Genomic DNA, 18,165 nt, shown 5'->3' with positions numbered 1-18,165 from the left:
TATGAAACAGTTACCTGGACTCTTCTATCTAATAAATGTGGAATTACATAAAGAAAGAACTGTAAACTGTAAAAGAACTGTCTAAAATGGTCATGGCGTGATGGCTGGCTGACCCAGAGTAAAGCAGATGTAGTTCAGGCCCTAGTGCTTATTGCTGCAGTATTCCTTCTTGCTAGGGAATGGTCAGTGCTCTTTTACTATTCAGTCTTTGACTTGTGAAGTCTACTCACTGCTATAAACGGAAACTTCATCCAAAGAGACACAGAAACATTGAAAGCAATACAGGACTAAACATATGAGCATTTTGGCCCACGTAAGGTGCCTATTAATATTTTTACTGTTGAATGGTTTATATTCTTCTATTTACTTTCAAACCAGGGATGTTAGCCAAATCAGTGTGTTGCAAGTATCTTCTCAAATTTCATATCCTTCAATTTTTGACATGATTTCTTATGACATATACTCCCTTTTGGGGCTTGTTTGGTTTTTGAAACAGGATCTCCCTGTGTAGCTCAGGCTGGCCTGGAAATCACTCTGTAGACCAGGCTGGCCTCAAACATGAGGTACTCCTCCCGCCTCAACCTCTCAAGGACTGAGACTATAGGCCACTATGGTCAGCAGCATATAACTTTCTAAATTATTGATTTAATACTTTATGATAAACGAGTAATAGACTCACTAAATTTAGAAGAAAATTATACAGGATGTGTGATGCCATCAATCTGACAATCATTTTGAATTTGTAATCTTCTAAGTTGACCTTAGAAGACTTTTTGGCATTTATTGAAACTCTACGTACGAATTCAAAGTGCTTGGAAGAAGTTGAAACAAGGCCCTTGGCCCTTTTCCAGGAAGGAACCCAGATCGACATCTCCATATGTGAAAAGCAGCTTTTGGGAGGAGGCACAGGGTTCAGAATCATTCAAACATAGGCTACTTATGGTTGATTCTTAAAGCTGGTTGGATGCATTTCAGAGGTTAATGTTATATGGGCTCACATTATGAGGTATCAGTTTATATATGGAAAAATTCCCTTCAAATTTGTTTAAAACATAGTCTAAGCCAGTGGTTCTCAACCTTCCTAATGCTGCAACCCTTTAATAATTCCTCATGTTGTGGTGACCCCAATCATAAAATTATTTTCGTTGCCACAACTGTAATTTTTCTTTGTTATGAGTCTTAATGTAAATATGTTTCTCAACAGTTTTAGGCAACCCATGTGAAAAGGTCATTTGACTCCCTTAAAGGGGTTGTGACCACAGGTTGAGAAACACTGGTGTAAAGCAGCTGAACTATTATACTCAATTTCTCAGTTTTCCTAAGCATCTGTTGGCACTCGACTTTCCTTAAAGCCATAGTAGAAAAGTTTAGCTAACTTTTATTTTAACCTGAATGAAAATACACATATGTATTGAGGAAAATGTTCAACCTCTCTCAGCTTTATGTAAAGGTTTCTCAAGTCATTTAATTTTATATTTCTTATTATCATGACTACCACCACCAATTTAGTATCCTATATTTTATTCATATTATTTTCATCATGGGCAAAAATTGTGTAATTTTTATAGCCTTCAGTATACAACTATATTTAACGTTAATTTTCAATTAATTTATTCATCTGTGGTGCTAGATTTATTTTTAAATAGAAGCTTTCATTTCTCATGTGGAGAGATAGCCCCTACCTACTCCTGGCTGTGATACCACACGCAATAAGATTATTGGCTCCTGTATAATGCAAGTAAAATATTTTTTTAATTCACTTACCTTCTAGACAGATAGGTCCAGTTTTTAGCTCATATTTAGATGGTCGATTGACAGCATTGTCATTTTCGTTTTTGTTTTTTTAGTTAGGTAAAAGAATGAATCATTTGAATCTATAATAATTTTATTGTTGGGTTCTGATAAATCTTTTCTTTTGGAAGTGTGACAGACAGTTTTGATATGAAACCCTCTATAAAATGGGGCCCACAGAACCTTAAGGACTTTGGCTTAATTATTAATTATTCATGTTCTTATATTACTTATAATATTTTGAAGGAATTCCTGTATTTGAAAAGATGAGTAAGTTGATTTTTAATTTGAAGGTTGAAGTTGAGTGTGGTGGTGCACACTTTTAATACCAATGTTCTGGAGTCAGAGGCAGGCAGAGCCCTATGACTTTGAGGCCAGTCAGGTCTACATAGCAAGTTCCAGGCCAGCGGAGGCTACAAAGTGAGAGACCATATCGCATAAAACCAAAATAAATAAATTAATCTAGAAAAGTCTCCTAAAATCAGTCTGGAAGGTGAGGTGACTCACAATAATCATCGAATATATACATATTTTTGATTTTTCGAGACAGGGTCCCTCTGCTACCGCAGCCCTGGAACTCGCTCTGTAGACCAGGCTGGTCTCGAACTCACGGAAATCCGCCTGCTTCTGCCTTCCCAGTGCTGGGATTAAAGACGTTCGCCAACACCGCTCCGGCTTCAAATAAGAATCTTAATAATTCTCTCCTCTCCTCGCCAACTCTCCCTTTCTCCCCTCTCTTCCCCGTCTCTAGAAAGGATTTCCCATCCTGCTCCGATCCGTTGCTCCAATGTAGACCTTGGTCCGACCGAACTACAATTCCCAGCTTGCTGTGGACCTCCGCGGTTGCAGTGCACCCTGGGAAAGAAGTGTCCAGCTCTCCCCTCATTGGCTATGCGGCGTGCGCGCAGAGACCACGCAGCTCTCGGCGGGATTCTCCGGAACTCATTTTGCATCTTAGACGTTGTCAGCCGGCGGGTTTAGAGAACAGTTCCACTTCCGGTACCACCGGAAGCAATTTCGCGATGGCATCTTCTTCTGCGGACGAGCCTGCCAAAGCGGCTCGAAAGGGTGACTCTCGCCAGCAGAAGCAGAAGCGCGAGACCCAAGGTGAGGTAGTGTGAGAAGCGAAGCCCGGAGGTGGTGCGTCTTGAAGCCTCATCTGTTTATTTCCTTGGCTGCGGACTTGGGTTAAGCCTCCCCTAGACTGTGAAGTGCCTGCAGTTGGAATTGTTCATAATTAGGGGATGTTGATCGCGCCGGCCACGTGTTTTTCTAAGTCCGTGCTTTTGCCCGGGTGGTTGAGAGGATGCCGATTAGGATCAGGTGGGATGGAGAAAGCTATGAACCGCGAACGCTGACGATGGAGGAGTGAGGCGGACAAGGCAGGTGGGAAGTTTGCCACAGCTTTTATCCGATTGCTAAATTACTAGATGACACAGCTCAGTCTATAGTTTTGACCGCTAGTTTGGTTTGTAATGCCGGAGTTGGATTATTCTCTGGCATTGTAATTTGTGTTTTACCTACCTTCAGTATGAAAATGGATCCCAAAGAAATGTGTTTAGTTTTTTAATTGTTGCGTTTAAAAACTAAAGTACGTAAAGTACGACAGGGACTATAGACATCAGTGAAAGATCAAACCAACGCCGGAGGAACTGACAGTCAGACTTTTAGTTTACAGGTTTCTCATGTGCCAATCACAGGGGACATTTACCCATCTGGTACCCGGAGTAACTAGTCTGAAGCATTCGAGTTTGCCGTTACCTTTTTTCAGCCATTGTTTTCAACACAATGTTTCGTTTTTGCCTCAGCGGAATGAAGGAACCCATATGCCTACTCTTTAGCTTCTCTTTGGTTATTTAACCAAGGTGATGTTTGTAGGCTTGGTTTTTTTTCTAATGTTGCCTTATGGGAAATATATATATTATATATTAATATATATATATATATATATATATATATATTTGGTTTTTCGAGACAGGGTTTCTCTGTGTAGCTTTGGAGCCTATTCTGGCACTCGCTCTGGAGACCAGGCTGGCCTCGAACTCAAGAGATCCGCCTGCCTCTGCCTCCCGAGTGCTGGGATTAAAGGCGTATGCCACCAACGCCCGGCCGGAAAACACTTTTAAATTCTCCAGTTGGTGGACATTTGGGTTCTGCCCGCTGCTTGCTATTGTAAACACCTTTACACATGTCTTCTGGTAAGACCCAATGGTTCCTGTAGGGAACATAGGATTGGAAACCGAATTGCAGTCTGCCCAGAAGGAGCTGTGCCAGGCTTTTCTGTTGTTTTAAGGAAAGGTGTGAGGGGGCATGCAGTCAGCCGTGGTGAGGAAGCTATACCCCCTAGTAAGGCTCACTAAGAGATGAGATTTCTCATCGCTCCAAACTTACAACAATTTTATTATCAGTTTTGAAAATGTGCTGTTTCACAGATAGCAAGTTGTATCTGATTGTTTTTAATTGGGCTTCCCTGATGAAGTTGCACAGTTTCCCATGTTTGGGGACTACTTGTGCTTCCTCTGTGTGAAAACCTCTTTCGTTTCTTTTGCCTTTCCGTGCTTTGGTAGGTGGCCATTTCCCCCTTTACTGATTGATAGCAGTTGAAGTGTTTAAATGGAGCAGGGGCACACTCAATGCGTTTTATGTTGCCGGTTTTTGTAGGGTTTTAGTTGGCAGTTTTAAAAAGAAGCTGTTGGAGGATGAATGGTTTAGGAGCACTAATTCTTAGTATTTTGAACTGGAAATAGCAAAGTGGATGCCAGTGGAAAAGTAGAAAGCAGGTTTTCTTAACTGGGGCTGATAGCGTGGGCCAAAGACCAGCTTCTCAAACTCAGTGGTTTACAGAGTGATAGATGAGATCGTTTAAGAACAGAGATTGTGATTACTGACTGTGTCTAGGATGGAGTTCCAGGTAGCATTGCCCACCAACTCCCACAGGTGTGCTGATGCTACAAGTTCACAGACGATATCTTTGAGCATAACAACCTGTAGCTATTAGATTTGAATGAATTGCAAAGTCTGGGACAAGAAGTAATGCAGGGCTCTCTGGAGGTGTTTTCGTTATCAGTGTTCTAGGCTGTTTCAGATTTTGTCCCTTTGGGTCCATTAGTACTTTTGGATTGAATATCTTCTCCTATAAAGCAGAAATAATAACAGTGGTTCTTTTATTAATAAAGTGTGTGTAGGAAGCTCTTTGGGAAACTTAAAATTCTATCACAGTGATTGTGAATTGACATTATACACCAGATTTCACTTTAAAAAATTTTACACGCACAGAGGTTCTATACCAGGAAAGTCAGATTGTTAATGTTAAAGTGATAAAGGGGTGTTCGAACCATAATATATGCAGTAAAAGTGTCTTAGTTGCTGTCTAATAATACATCCCAATTAGAGTGGATAACGAGGAAGAGTGCCCCTGTCCTTGAGAAACTTGTTCTGCTGAGGCAACTGCAGTGTATCAGATGGTTTGATATGGCATAGTGATGCGATGATGATGATGATGATGATGATGATGATGATGATGTCAGGGTTGTGGTCATGAGGTTGAGTAATGTGAAAACCAAGGGGGAGGAAATGAAAGAGTGTATTGGGACGCTTATGAAGGTGTGCATAGAATGTGCACAAAGAACCCGAAAGACCATTAACACATGATGTGGAATTCTTTCTTCTTCAGATGAGGCAGAACTCCTCACTGTCCCTGATGGCTGGAAGGAACCAGCTTTCTCCAAAGAGGACAATCCCAGAGGGCTCTTGGAGGAAAGCAGCTTTGCAACCTTGTTCCCGAAATACAGAGAGGCTTACCTGAAGGAGTGCTGGCCTTTGGTGCAGAAAGCTTTGAACGAACATGTATGTAGGCTTTAACAATTCTTTTGAGATTTTGCTCTTGCTTTTGCCTTCACTTTTAGTGAAGTTTGTGTGTGCTGGTGGATTTTGGCTTCAGAGATGCTAACATAGCTGACCAGCTATGTTTGGTTCCTTTGGTATTTAAAGGAGTCTAGGTAAACTGTATCCTTATAGTTCATTCATTCTTAATTTTGTGTGTAATAAAATACTTTGAGAAATTCCTATGCTTTTCATAATTGAGAGGTATCTCAAACTGTCTGCAATCACTTGTGACATCTAGATTTCTGACCACCTTTTCCAGGCAGTGATGGTTACCATGTACTTGGCCAGTTTGAGCCAACCATGTTTCAAATTTTATTTTAAACAAGACCTGCTGATGCAGATTTCCCTATTTGTTTCCTGTTGACAAGTTTCTAAGGTGGTGTTGTTGAAATGTTCACTAATCACCATAATTCAGGGTTCTTCTGAATGTGTCAGAAAAGAGCATTTCACTTTGCTCTGTTATAGTGTAGTTCTTGGAGCTGTGGAGATAGCTCAGTTGGTAAATTGTTTGCAATCAAGCATTGGTCTAGAGTTCTATCCCCAGAACCCGTGTAAACAGCCAGGTGTGGGGACAAGATCTGAGACTCATTTTGGTGAGCTCCAGGTGGTACCTGAGGAGCAAACACAGGGCCTTGAGCTCTGGCCCCTACATGTCATGTGCATGAATGTGCACACTCCCTCACAAGTACACAGAGGAGCTGTTGAGTGCTCATCTTTGCTGATGATTGATTCTTTGTGAAGCTGTGATGATTTGTTTTGTATTTAGTCCCTTAACCAGGTAGAAAGAAATTTGAAAGGAAAATTCATTTCTCAGTCTTGGTTCCAGCTACTTCAGTTTCTTATCTCCTGTCAAGTATGAATTTAATCAAGTTCTCATTATTTGTGTTTAACTGCCCAGCTTATTCAGAGTAGGAGAGGATTTGTTAGTTAGCTGAAGAGCGGGTGGGAGCGGCTCTGTTCTGATCTAAAATTAAACCCCTTTTGGCCCTTTTTTTGTAGCATGTTAAAGCAACACTGGACTTGATTGAGGGTAGCATGACTGTGTGTACGACGAAGAAGACTTTTGACCCTTACATCATCATTAGGGCCAGAGACCTAATAAAACTCTTGGCGAGGAGCGTTTCATTTGAACAGGTGTGTCTTGGGCCCGGATGTGTGTGTGTGGTGTGTGGTGTGTGGTGTGTGGTGTGTGTGTGTGTGTGTGTGGTGTGTGGTGTGTGTACATGTGTACAGCTAACTTGGTGAGCTCCAGACCAGTGAGAGAGACTGTTCAAAAAACAAGCTGGGCTGTGCCGGAGGGAACTATGGGAGCTTGCTTGTTCAGCAACCTGTAATACCGTGTCTTTCCATCTCTGCCCCATCCCCCCCCCCCATTCTCCCTCAAGTTTTCCTGTCTGTGTCTAGGTTTTATGAGCCTGGGCTTGGAAAAGACCAATGTTGATGCATTTTTTTTCCTCCTAAAAGGCAGTACGGATACTTCAGGATGATGTTGCATGTGACATCATTAAAATCGGTTCCCTAGTGAGAAATAAAGAGAGATTTGTTAAAAGAAGACAGCGGCTTATTGGTCCCAAAGGATCTACATTGAAGGTACTTGTCGTTGGTGGCGCGTGAACATCTCTGAATTGACTTTTCCATGCACTGAGTTTGAATTTGCTGTTTTGATGCAGGCATTGGAACTCCTAACAAACTGTTACGTCATGGTTCAGGGGAATACGGTTTCTGCCATTGGGCCTTTCAGTGGCCTGAAGGAGGTGAGCGCGATGACCTGACATTTTCACCAGACAAAAATAAAGTGATTTGGTAGTAATGTAATTGTTTGTTGGATAGTATTTTATAATTATTTTGTATTTTTAGAATTAGGTTTGTTTGATTTCTCATTTGTATATCGTATGCCATATAACTTAGGTGTCATCACTCCTGGAACCTAAGGTATGTTGGGAAACCTTTGACAACTGTGGAGGCATCCACTTCTGAGTTAGACCTGTGCATCTTCATCCATCCCGTTTTAAGACTTAATCTCAGTAGCTCATGTGAGAGTACCTGGTGTCTGTACATGTGAGCAGTATTTGGAATACTGAGTAGAGGCCTCGTTCTGTAGTAACATACGCAGCCAGTAGAGGTCAGACTCTGAAAACGTTTCCTTTAAGCTGGGTGTCTTATGCTGCAGTGTGGTCATGACTGGTTTCTGTAACTTGTCAAATGTTTTGAGAATACCCACGGAACACATTTTTCTCTCGGGTCCTCTTCATACTGTCCTGAGCTGTGCAGTTTGCCTCCGTCCTGGGACATTTTTAATAGTAATTCTGTTGGCCTAGTTCTCATAAATGGCCTACTCTTTTCTAGTGGAGCAATAATAAACATATCAAATATTTTACAGTTTTAAAAGTTTTTGAAAATTTTATGTAACTCTTAGAGTAGATCTGATGAGATATAGTTTTATCTCTATTTTATAGATTTAAAGATGAAATGAGACTACTAATCGACTCTTAACATGATGTGGCAGTCCCAGGGTTATTATTGTAAATAATAAATTTAGTATTATTTTACAGAGCTTAGTCAAACTAAGGCATTGTGCATGATAGACAAGTACTACTCTTCTACTGAGCTATAGCCCCTGTGCCAGCATTTGAACTCTCCCCTTTGACTCTAAATCTAACCCTATTCCTCTAAACATTACCTCTAGGGTACAGGCTGTTGTGTTAGTTGTTTACTGTATAGTGACATTAATGAAACATTTTTTGATTGAAAAGGTTGACTCTACTCAGAATAATTTAGACATTATATTCACTATAGTGATTAGTTTGTGATCCAGATTTTATAGTAGGTTAGTCCTCTTCTGTCCAGTTGGTTGGAAGTCTTTGTGACTGCTTCATTTTTCTCTGTAAATTTCAGGTACGAAAAGTAGTCCTTGATACCATGAAGAACATCCATCCAATTTATAACATTAAAGTGAGTTTGGGTTTTAGTGCTCGTATTGTAGCCCCTTTTGGGAGAGGCCTGTAGTATGCCTGTGTGTGCAGAGTCACTGATTGGGCTGGAATGCAGCTGTAGGACCTGAGCTGCGAGAGCTTCTGGAGAATGCACTTAAACTTAAGATTAGGGTAAAAGTGATTCTAATTTACTGAGACTTTTCCCTCTGCTACCTCAGTTACTACTAAAGTGTCTTACCCATGGGAAGCGCCTGCTAATTTAAGACCTGTCTGTTACGAATTTGAACTTTGATGAAATATGGCAGGGAAGCAGAGCTTCATTTTCATACTTACGTTTAATCTAGATTCTTACAGTTTTTGATGTTTGTGCCGGTTTAAAATAGATGTCCTTGCAATTGGTCCCTTCTCCAGAACATACTAGGAACTTGTCCCTTACTTTCTAGAAGCAATGTGTTAACAAATGAATTTTAAAATTTAAATTTTTATTTGTATGTATGTGCCTAAAGACCTTGATGATTAAACGGGAGTTGGCAAAAGATTCCGAGTTGCGATCACAGAGTTGGGAAAGATTTTTGCCACAGTTCAAGCACAAAAATGTGAATAAACGCAAGGAACCAAAAAAGAAGAGCATTAAGAAGGAGTACACACCATTCCCTCCTCCGCAACCAGAAAGTCAGGTTAGTGAGGGGTAAATGCCAGTGCAGATGCAACTGGACTGTTTCTGGGAGTTCAGGGTGGGTGTGGGTGTGCTGTGTCAGGATATAAGAACTTGACATCGAGGGGCGGTGTCAGGCAGCCAGTGTTGTGTAAATGTAGGTAAATGTAACCCAGGGAGTTAACATTTTAGATTATGTACGGTATCATCTAAAAGTCTTAACTCTCATCCATTTGTTTCTGTGTTATGGATTCCTTCCCTTTTTGCCTCTTTTCCTTTACACTCATGGCCAGGATTTCCACCCTGCCCATCCCTTTTTCATGCACCTTTTTCTTTTAGCTACACCCTCCCAGCAAAACTTTTAAGTTTAGGCCAAAAAATTGAAGTGGAGAAAAGTACTGTCTTTGGATTAAAGTCACTAAAAATTCATGTCTCCACCCTCTGCTAGGCCTAACTGTGTGGCAGTCTTTTGTGTCTCCTTTGAGTTCTCTCCCACATTGGCCAAATACTAATTGGCACCCTACAGAGCTAGGATATTTGAGGCCATCAGAAAATATTCTGATATTTTGCCCCCACCCCCAACCCATCCTTTGTGCTTTGGATTTGATTTATACCTACCTGGGATCTTGTTTCATTATTTCCTTCGTTGCCTGTATGGTAAAATATTCAAAATTTACTAGGTTGTTTCTGATATGGGCATAAACCATCTTCTGGCCACTGCCTTCTGTTCCTTGCAGTCCTTAGTTTGGGTTTCCAGGGAAAGTCTTAAGGCCAGGGGTGGGAGGCATTAGAGACAAGGAAGATCATAGTGAGGAAGTGGGAATGCCAGGCAGGGGCACCTACTCTGGGCAGGGGAGAAAGAGACCAGACAGGAAATTAGAGCTGTGCTAGAGTGCTATTGTATCATGCTGGAGACTTCTATGTTTCTGTGGGGAGTCCTGAAATCAGGAATTGTGATGCCTCTGACTTTTTTCCCTTTTCTCATAATTGCTTTGGCTATTTAAGATCTGTGCTTCCTATGACCTTCAGGATAGCTTCTTCCCGTCTGTGAAGAACACTAGTTGCATTGACATTACAGGTTGCTATGGATAACATGGGCATTCATTAGTACTGATTCCTTGAATCCATTAACTGGAAAGATTATTTCATCTGTCTGCATTTTCAGTTTCTTTGATTCGTGTTTTATAGTTTTCATGGTAGAGGTCTTTTATTAAGTTTTTAAGTGTGTATGCACATGTGACTCTAATGAATAAGATTGCTTCCAGTCTTGCCTGGCCTGCTGGACACGTTTCCTAGAATAGCCATGAATGTGTGGCCCATTTGTAGAAGAAGGTCATGATGTAATATGAAAAGATTGGACACCCTTGCATTTAGGTTTGTTATTGGGGTATAGAAAAGCTAATGGCTTTGTATGTTGATTTTTGTATCTTTTCCTGAGTTCATGCATCAGTTTTAATAGTGTTTTGATGGAGTCTTTACATAACTAACTACATCTGTAAACAGGTAATTTGATTTCATGCCCAATTGCTGTGGCTACAACCTCTAGTGCGTGTTGAATCAAAGCGTTTAGAGTGGATATTTTTAGTTCTTGATCTTGCAGAACAGTTTTTGAGTTTTCCAGTGTGTTGCTGAATCTGGGTTTCTCATTACAGCTTTTATGTTGAATTTTATTAACTGCTTTTGCTGTATCTATTGAGGTGACTATAGATTTTGTATGTCATTCTGCTTCAATGTTAGCATGTATTGATTTGTGAAGAGCCATCTTTGCAAATATTAAATGAAAAGAGCATGATCAAAGTATTTTTATGAGCTGTTAGGTTTGACTTGTTGGTCTTGCATTTTCTCCTTTATGTCTGTTTTTCAGGGATATTAGTGTTTGGTTTTGTTGTGTCTTTGGTTTTCTTATCAGGGTAATGCTGCCTGTATAGGATGACTTTGGAAAGAATTCCTTTCATTTATTTGGAATGGCTTGAGAAGAATTGACATTGGTTCTTAAAAGTTTAAAAATTCAGCAATCAAGCCATTTGGTTTTGAGCATTTCTCTAGAGCTTCATCTCTTATTGACAGATTTTTAATATCTTCATTTTACTTTGTTAAGATGTCAAAATTTTTTCCTTCAAAATTTGTAATTAACATGCAGTTGTGTAATAACTGCTAGTGAATTTCTGTGTTTAGTGAGTACTGGTTTTAATATCCCCTTTTCCTAATTGTTTATGAGTCTTATCTCTTCTTGGATAGCATAACTGTTTGATCACTTCCCTATTGTTCCTTAGTCTTGTTTGTTTGTTTGTTTTTTGTTTTTTCGAGACAGGGTTTCTCTGTGTAGCTTTGGAGCCTATTCTGGCACTCACTCTGGAGACCAGGCTGGCCTTGAACTCACAGAGATCTGCCTGCCTCTGCCTCCCGAGTGCTGAGCATGCGCCACCAACGCCCGGCTGTTCCTTGGTCTTTATTGCTGCTGTATTCTTTCTTTTTCTCCTCTGAATTTGGGTTTGATTTGCTTTCTGAAGCCTTAGTAATGGCTCATTGGTTGCTTATTTTAACTCTGTTAAGGTTGCTATGCTTGCTGTAAGTTTCCCTCTCAGTACTGCTTCCTACAAGGTTTCGTATGTTGCTTTCCATTTCTTTTGCAATGGGAGTGTGAGAGCTGAACCAGGGTCTACACAGCCCTAGATGTCCTGGGATTTATTTAGATCAGGCTGACCTCAAACTCAAGAGGTCTGCCTGCTTTGATCTCCTGGGTGCTGGGGTTAAAGGAGTGCTCTACCACACCCATCCTGTATTTCCTTTTATTTCAACAAGTTCTTAAATATTCCTTCTGAAAATCTCCAAGCACTTGAATAATTATATTCTATGATGTTATAGTTTTTTCTCAGGGTTTGTTTTGCACCTTAATATGGTTTATTATAGAAAAACTTATTTGATGAAAATGTCTTGTGCCTGTTGGATATAATGTTCTTTAAATTTCTGAGCTACAGTGTAATTTAACTTTTTGTTTGGATTGTTTGTTCACTGATGGAACTTGGCTATTACAGTGTCTAATGGTGCCCACCTGTAATCCCACTGCTGGAGCACTTGGCCTTTGACTAGGCAGCAGTGTTGGCCAAGCCAACAGACTGTGCCACAGGAAGGGTTAGGAGTTTAGGAACTTTAGGAGCCCTCTGATGCTGAGCCGTCCCCACCCCCCCCCAGGACTGCCCAGGAGGGAGGGAGGGAGGGACGGTGCTGAAGCAGAACAGTGATGGTGCTCCTCTCCTTTGATGGCAGTGTTTACCTAAGAGCTGGAGTCAGTGACTTTTTCACCATGGGCAGACGACTCAGGATGTGATGGTCCAGCCATAGCTGCTCTAGGGCCCGTGTGTGTATCAGTATTGGAAAAACAGTAGCAAATACAATAGTTTCTTCCTTTTGTCCTCTCAGTGACAGGTCAGCAAGAGTGGGTTAGAACCACTTAGGTGCCTGCCTCCAGTCCTAGCACTGGTTTAAAGTCACAATTTTGACCATGCCCTTGGTTTGACAGGGTATAGCTGCCTATGACAGCACTCATTCCCCACAGTACAGGACACTCTTTTTGAGACAGGGTCTAACCCTATGGCTCTGGCTAACCTTAAACTCCTTCCTTCTTACCTTAGCCTCTCTGGGTGCTAGGACCAAAGGCATGCACACCCACACCCGGCTCATCCTGCCACTGCTCTTGTGTGCCATAGCTTCCATTTTTTCTAAGTCATGTTCTACCTTCTTAGAGTCTCAAATCCTACCCACTCTCCGCCTTCCAAACTCATCTGATTCCTTTCACTCTTTTCTGATGCCCTGACTTTTGGTGCTGCCTGAATTAACGAGTTTTGTGGTTCGAGAACAGCCCCTTTTGTCCTATTTCCATGTTTGTATCAGCCTCAGCTTATACGTCCCTCTTTTGTGTGGCCTGCTAATTAGAGTATTGAGTCTACATTTTTTACCCCAGCACACAATGACTTATTAGGAAATTCCCTTCATCTGTATTATTTCTGATCTAACAGTGAATACTGTTTCTAATAGATTGATAAGGAGTTGGCTAGTGGTGAATACTTTCTGAAGGCCAATCAGAAGAAGCGGCAGAAGATGGAAGCCATCAAGGTAAGGCTCTTAAGATTACTCACAACATTCATAGCAAGTTTGGTACCACTCTTGCTCACTAAGGTGTTTCTCACTGGCCTAGGCCAAGCAAGCAGAAGCTCTTACGAAGAGGCAGGAAGAAAGAAACAAGGCATTCATTCCACCTAAAGAAAAGCCAGCTGTGAAGCCAAAGCCAGGCAAGTAACCCTGAGTGCATGTCTGTCTCACACCAAGAACACCCGTGGTTTCATCACCTAGGCAAAAAATGGCTATAATCTAGGGTGGCTTCAGGGTCCTGCCCCACAGGCTTTGCTGGGCTTAGATTCTTTATAGGAAAGATGTAAAACCCAGAGCTGAGACACCTGACCATTGCTGCCGGCTGTGGCTTAGAAGCTTGGTCCTGTGTTGGCTCATACTTCATCACCTTAACAGGAAAGTTCCTACGAGGTCTGGCCTCGTTCTGACCCATCCTCTCCCATTTTCTTTGCCTCTGGGTGACACTTGTCAGAGCAACCCTCCAAAGGCAACCTTGGTACATGGGAGGTGGGGCTTAAAGTAAATTTAGTCGTTAAGTACTTGGGTAGCTACACTAATGTAGTTGTCAGAGTGGAGGTTGAAAATGTCTGTACCTCCAGTGTCCCGACTATTCGAATGGTACATTTTATCTTTGGATCCTTTCATGGTTTGAAAACTGTACTTTTATAAGAAAAAATTTCATCCTTTTAAAATTGTTTTCTGTATTTAGTTCAGTTTTTTGACAGTTTAGCCTGTTAAGAGCACCACATGCTCTCACATAAAATCATGACAAAATAAGCCTTGTTAGAAGGACCATACCTAATACTTTCCATGGAATGTAATTTTAAATTGTGTGCAGTGTAGAAAATTGATTTCCAAAGGAATAGACTAATTGAATGTGCTATCGTGCCATTTCTATTGAAAACTTTGGAAGTCCAGCTTCTAAAATTTTTGCTCAGGGTTCAAAAAAAGGAACTAAAGTCTGAGGGAAAAACAGAATTGACTGACACACAATTGCTCCTCTGCATGTTTATTTTCTCTGCTCTTCTGTTTCTGTCTCTCTCTCCGTTTTTGTCTCTTCAAATCTTCTTTCCCCAGTTCTTGGGGGTACAGATACATGTGAGGCTTGAGTTTCTCAGGGTCAGCAAGTCAGATAAGATTTACTCACACAACAATAAACTAAACTGCCAGGAGAAACTTTCAGCATCAGTTACTTAGGGCTGTAGGTCAAAGAGAGGGTGTAAGTTTAATTTGCATAGGAAACAAAACCTGACTCCTTCCAGTGCTCTGGCCTCAGTGATGGCACAGGCCTTCAGGAAAGTTTACTTTTCCCTGAGGATGAGCAAATGGGCTGATTACCTTTGTCTTTTTCTCAGGGGAAACAGGAGGAAGCAGTAAATCTGAGCTAAAATCTTGAGTTAATACCACAAAAAGTTTGTGAATCTTTTAGTGCAGGGTTAGTTTAGGTTATCTGCCACTGAGGTAAAGCCAAGGACATGATTATTTTTTTCTATCCATTTAGGCAGCTATGTATTAACAACTTTGGACGTGTAGTAATTTTATGTCCTTGGATATTTGGGAATGTCTTTTGCTTGGGCCGTAAACACTGACCAAATGACTGTCAATAAAGGCAACTGCAGGAAGGCAGATCTCTGCAATTACAATGGAGAGGGGAAACAAGGTCCTGATAGTGAAAAAATAGGTCTCAACACATAGCTAAGGAATATAATCAGTAAACTAGGACCTATTAACAGAGAACAGGTATTTACAGGTAGCTGGGGAATGTAATCAGTAAAACTCCAAATGCATGGGAGAAATTTGTTCCCAGTAAATGATCAGATGGTACTGAACTGTGGGGAGTAAATCCCAAGTTTGTTACAGAAAGGAAGAATCTACACAGCAAGAAACAGCCAGCTCACTCATGAGATTATAATGCCCGGTACAGTTTTAAATTCTAAATTATCTTGTGATAAAAAGGCTGTATAATTACTGTTTGAACTTGCAGCACATTTCATCTGTTTAAATTGTTAAGCATATAATTTGAAATTTGCATTTTTTTACAAAATTTTGCAGCTTCTACTGAAACAAAGATTGATGTGGTGGCTATCAAGGAAAAGGTTAAGAAAGCAAAGACCAAGAAACTGGGCGCTCTTACAGCAGAGGAGGTTAAACTTAAGATGGAAGCCGACGAAAAGAAACAGAAGAGAAAAAAGTAACATTGGAAAAAAATCTGGAACTGAACTTTCAAGGTGTTTCCTTTTGTAAAGGATTTTGAGATGGCTTTATAGCTGTCTCACCTAGAAGTAGTCATGCTCAGAAGCTCATGGCCATATCCTTTGTAAATATTTTCGAGTGAGAGGGTGGTAGATACCTGTGTGTACATTCAGTCCCAGGCAGGTTTTGTCTATACTTTTTTTTTTTTTTTAGGAATACCTCTTTTAAATTATATAGAATTTTGGAACGAGACCAATGTTGTCATTGGTTCATCTTTTTAAACACACCCAAAGCGTTTGGTTTTGAGGGAAATAAATGCAAATTTTCCAGTAGTAACGGCAACTATTTTTGTAATTTTTTTCCAGGATAAAACAACCCACAAACAGAAAAACCAAGACTGTAAATCAAATCTCTCAGTCCCTATTATTCTAAGGAAACGGTACCATGTGGGTATTGGGAAATCCAACACAGATCCTCCGCAAGAGCAGTAGGTGCTCAAAACCTCTGAGCTGAGGGCAACTGGACTATGGAGAGTTATCAGAGATGTATTTTGTAGATCTGAACCCTAGGGGGTCTTTTTCTTGCTTGAAAGCCTAGCTGCGGCAACCTAGGCAGTCCTTATTCATGAAGTACAGTAGCCAGTTATGATGCCCCCCCCCTCAACAATGGCATTAGTCCAAAAGAACTAAATTAGGGTATTTGTGCTTTACCAAAATGGTAACTATAACAGACAGTATCAGACATACTGCCTTAACAATGAGAAAGAGAGATGTGTATCTGTTACGTAGATAGATGGGTCTTCCTGGATAGTTACCAGAACCTGTGAAACAAACAGAGTGTGCTCTTAGTTTTTCATGATGTGCTAACCCAGTCTCCAACCCAGTCCATACAGTTTAGGTTTGCATACATACGTGAGACGTGGTCTCTTTGTGGGTTAACTGTAAAACCAACAGTAAAAAAAGATTAGGTTTTTAAATTATATCTTTATAACCATGAACTTGATTTGGTTTTATTAAATACAGTGATTATAGAGGTTTAAAAGAAAATGGCCACCAAAGGAGTGGTGTAATTAGCAAGGGGAGTGGGCTTTGAGGTCTGTGCTGAAGCTATTCTCAGTGTCAGAGACCATTTCCTATGACCTGATCAAGATGTAGCCAGCACCATGAACCTCTGAAACTGTAGTTAGCAGCCCCAAGAAACGCTTTTCTTGTAGAATTGCCATAGTCATGGTGTCTTTTCACAACAATAGAAACCCCAAGACAGCAATTTTCAAAGGTCAATCAAGGTTTTTGTTATTAACTGTCAACTTAGTTTTCCAGTCTTTTTATATAAACTTAATATGTGAATTTTTATACTCTACCAGTTCATGGAAAAGTTGTTTGATTTGCCATAGCCACCAGAGGAATCTTCTGTTGAGCTATGGTTGAAACTGAAGGTGAAAATATAATAGTTTGTTTTAAATAACACAAAGTATTTCCTAAGCTCCTCCCCACTAAGGAGAAAGGTAGATACGATGAAATAAGGAGGCAGCAGTCTCCTGTCCAGCATGGTGGGCCATCTGACTTTTCAAAACTCAGAATTATGTATGTCTCTGTCTCTAAGCTTCAGATTTTGATACTCAGCACTGGGGAAGATAGGTGCCCCAATTGCACATACATGGACAGATATTGAATGCCTGTGATGGAGCCATTGTGGCCTCGTGATCAGCAAACCCAAGGTGCCTTGACAGTTATACCCATGAATTTGCATCATGTTTTTTCTAGTTTTTCCCCTGTGTGCATCTGCAGAGTTGTCAATCTACATTCAACTACAGAAACCAATGGACATCCACGCACTAGCTAAAGCTACCTTATGTGACATGGGTATGTCCAGGCAGCTGCACAGTAGTTTATCATTCACTGTGCACACAGCAGCATTAGGCAAAACAGTAGGCAATGGTGGACTCTTATTTCGTTAGCTAATACTATGTCAGTTAGGTTCTGTTAAATAACAGCTTTGATCTTACAATCCTGAACCTTACAATAAAAGGTGGGATGGTCTTTTTTTCACATGGAAACACTATTACTCTGAAGTGAAATGCTTTCTAACAGGCCAACATTTATATTTTAAAAAGTGCATAAACTGAGCTTTGTACATTGAAAAAAATTAATGACAACTTAGAGGTTGAGTCACCTAGTAAATTGTCTTGTATGTACCATGTAAGTGTGTGTGTCTTTCTCACTTGAGTCCAGGGGTTTTCATTGTTGGGACTACAGCAGCCTTAATCTGTTTTACCAAGCGTAGACACCTTCTCAAGTTAGAGCTCTAAAGGTTCTAACACCAATAGCATTTTTGTATCATGGCAGACAGTTCATTGAACCCTTTCACTTGCTCTATGAGGTGCTAGTGTTGTATGTTTTACTGTTGTGGAATGGGTACAGAGCCATGGCCAGGATCTCAGAACTGTACATTAATTAGCCTGGCACTTCAGCACCTTGGTTCTGAGAAGAAATAACTGCACATGGTGCATATTACTGGGTTTCCTGATGAGGCTGCTATGTAGGAGTAAGGAAAAAAAAAATACTGCATTGGGAGAAAAAT

General features: G+C 40.7%; 2 protein-coding genes across 2 annotated transcripts in view; one reads left to right on the top strand and one right to left on the bottom strand.

The window, feature by feature from the left end:
• The first annotated feature begins 2,543 nt into the window (after positions 1–2,543).
• Krr1 (KRR1 small subunit processome component homolog) lies at positions 2,544–17,787 on the top strand. Its single transcript, XM_027392416.2, has 10 exons — positions 2,544–2,898; positions 5,465–5,637; positions 6,676–6,810; positions 7,141–7,266; positions 7,347–7,430; positions 8,572–8,628; positions 9,116–9,286; positions 13,300–13,377; positions 13,460–13,553; positions 15,445–17,787. Exons 1-10 carry the CDS (start codon positions 2,814–2,816, stop codon positions 15,585–15,587), a joined length of 1,146 nt encoding a protein of 381 aa, XP_027248217.1. The 5' UTR covers positions 2,544–2,813; the 3' UTR covers positions 15,588–17,787.
• Positions 15,919–18,165, bottom strand: part of Glipr1 (GLI pathogenesis related 1) — a 27,091-nt gene continuing 24,844 nt past the window's right edge. The window contains exons 6-7 of the mRNA XM_027392417.2: positions 16,497–16,523; positions 15,919–16,405 (exon numbers count right to left, since the gene is read on the bottom strand). Coding sequence (XP_027248218.1) covers positions 16,257–16,405; positions 16,497–16,523 — 176 coding nt within the window. The 3' untranslated portion in view covers positions 15,919–16,256. The remainder of the gene's footprint in view (positions 16,406–16,496; positions 16,524–18,165) is intronic.

This window comes from Cricetulus griseus, assembly GCF_003668045.3.
Source record: "Cricetulus griseus strain 17A/GY chromosome 1 unlocalized genomic scaffold, alternate assembly CriGri-PICRH-1.0 chr1_0, whole genome shotgun sequence".
In the NCBI taxonomy this organism is placed as follows: Eukaryota; Metazoa; Chordata; class Mammalia; order Rodentia; family Cricetidae; genus Cricetulus; species Cricetulus griseus.
This window is presented reverse-complemented; position numbering and strand designations above follow the sequence as displayed.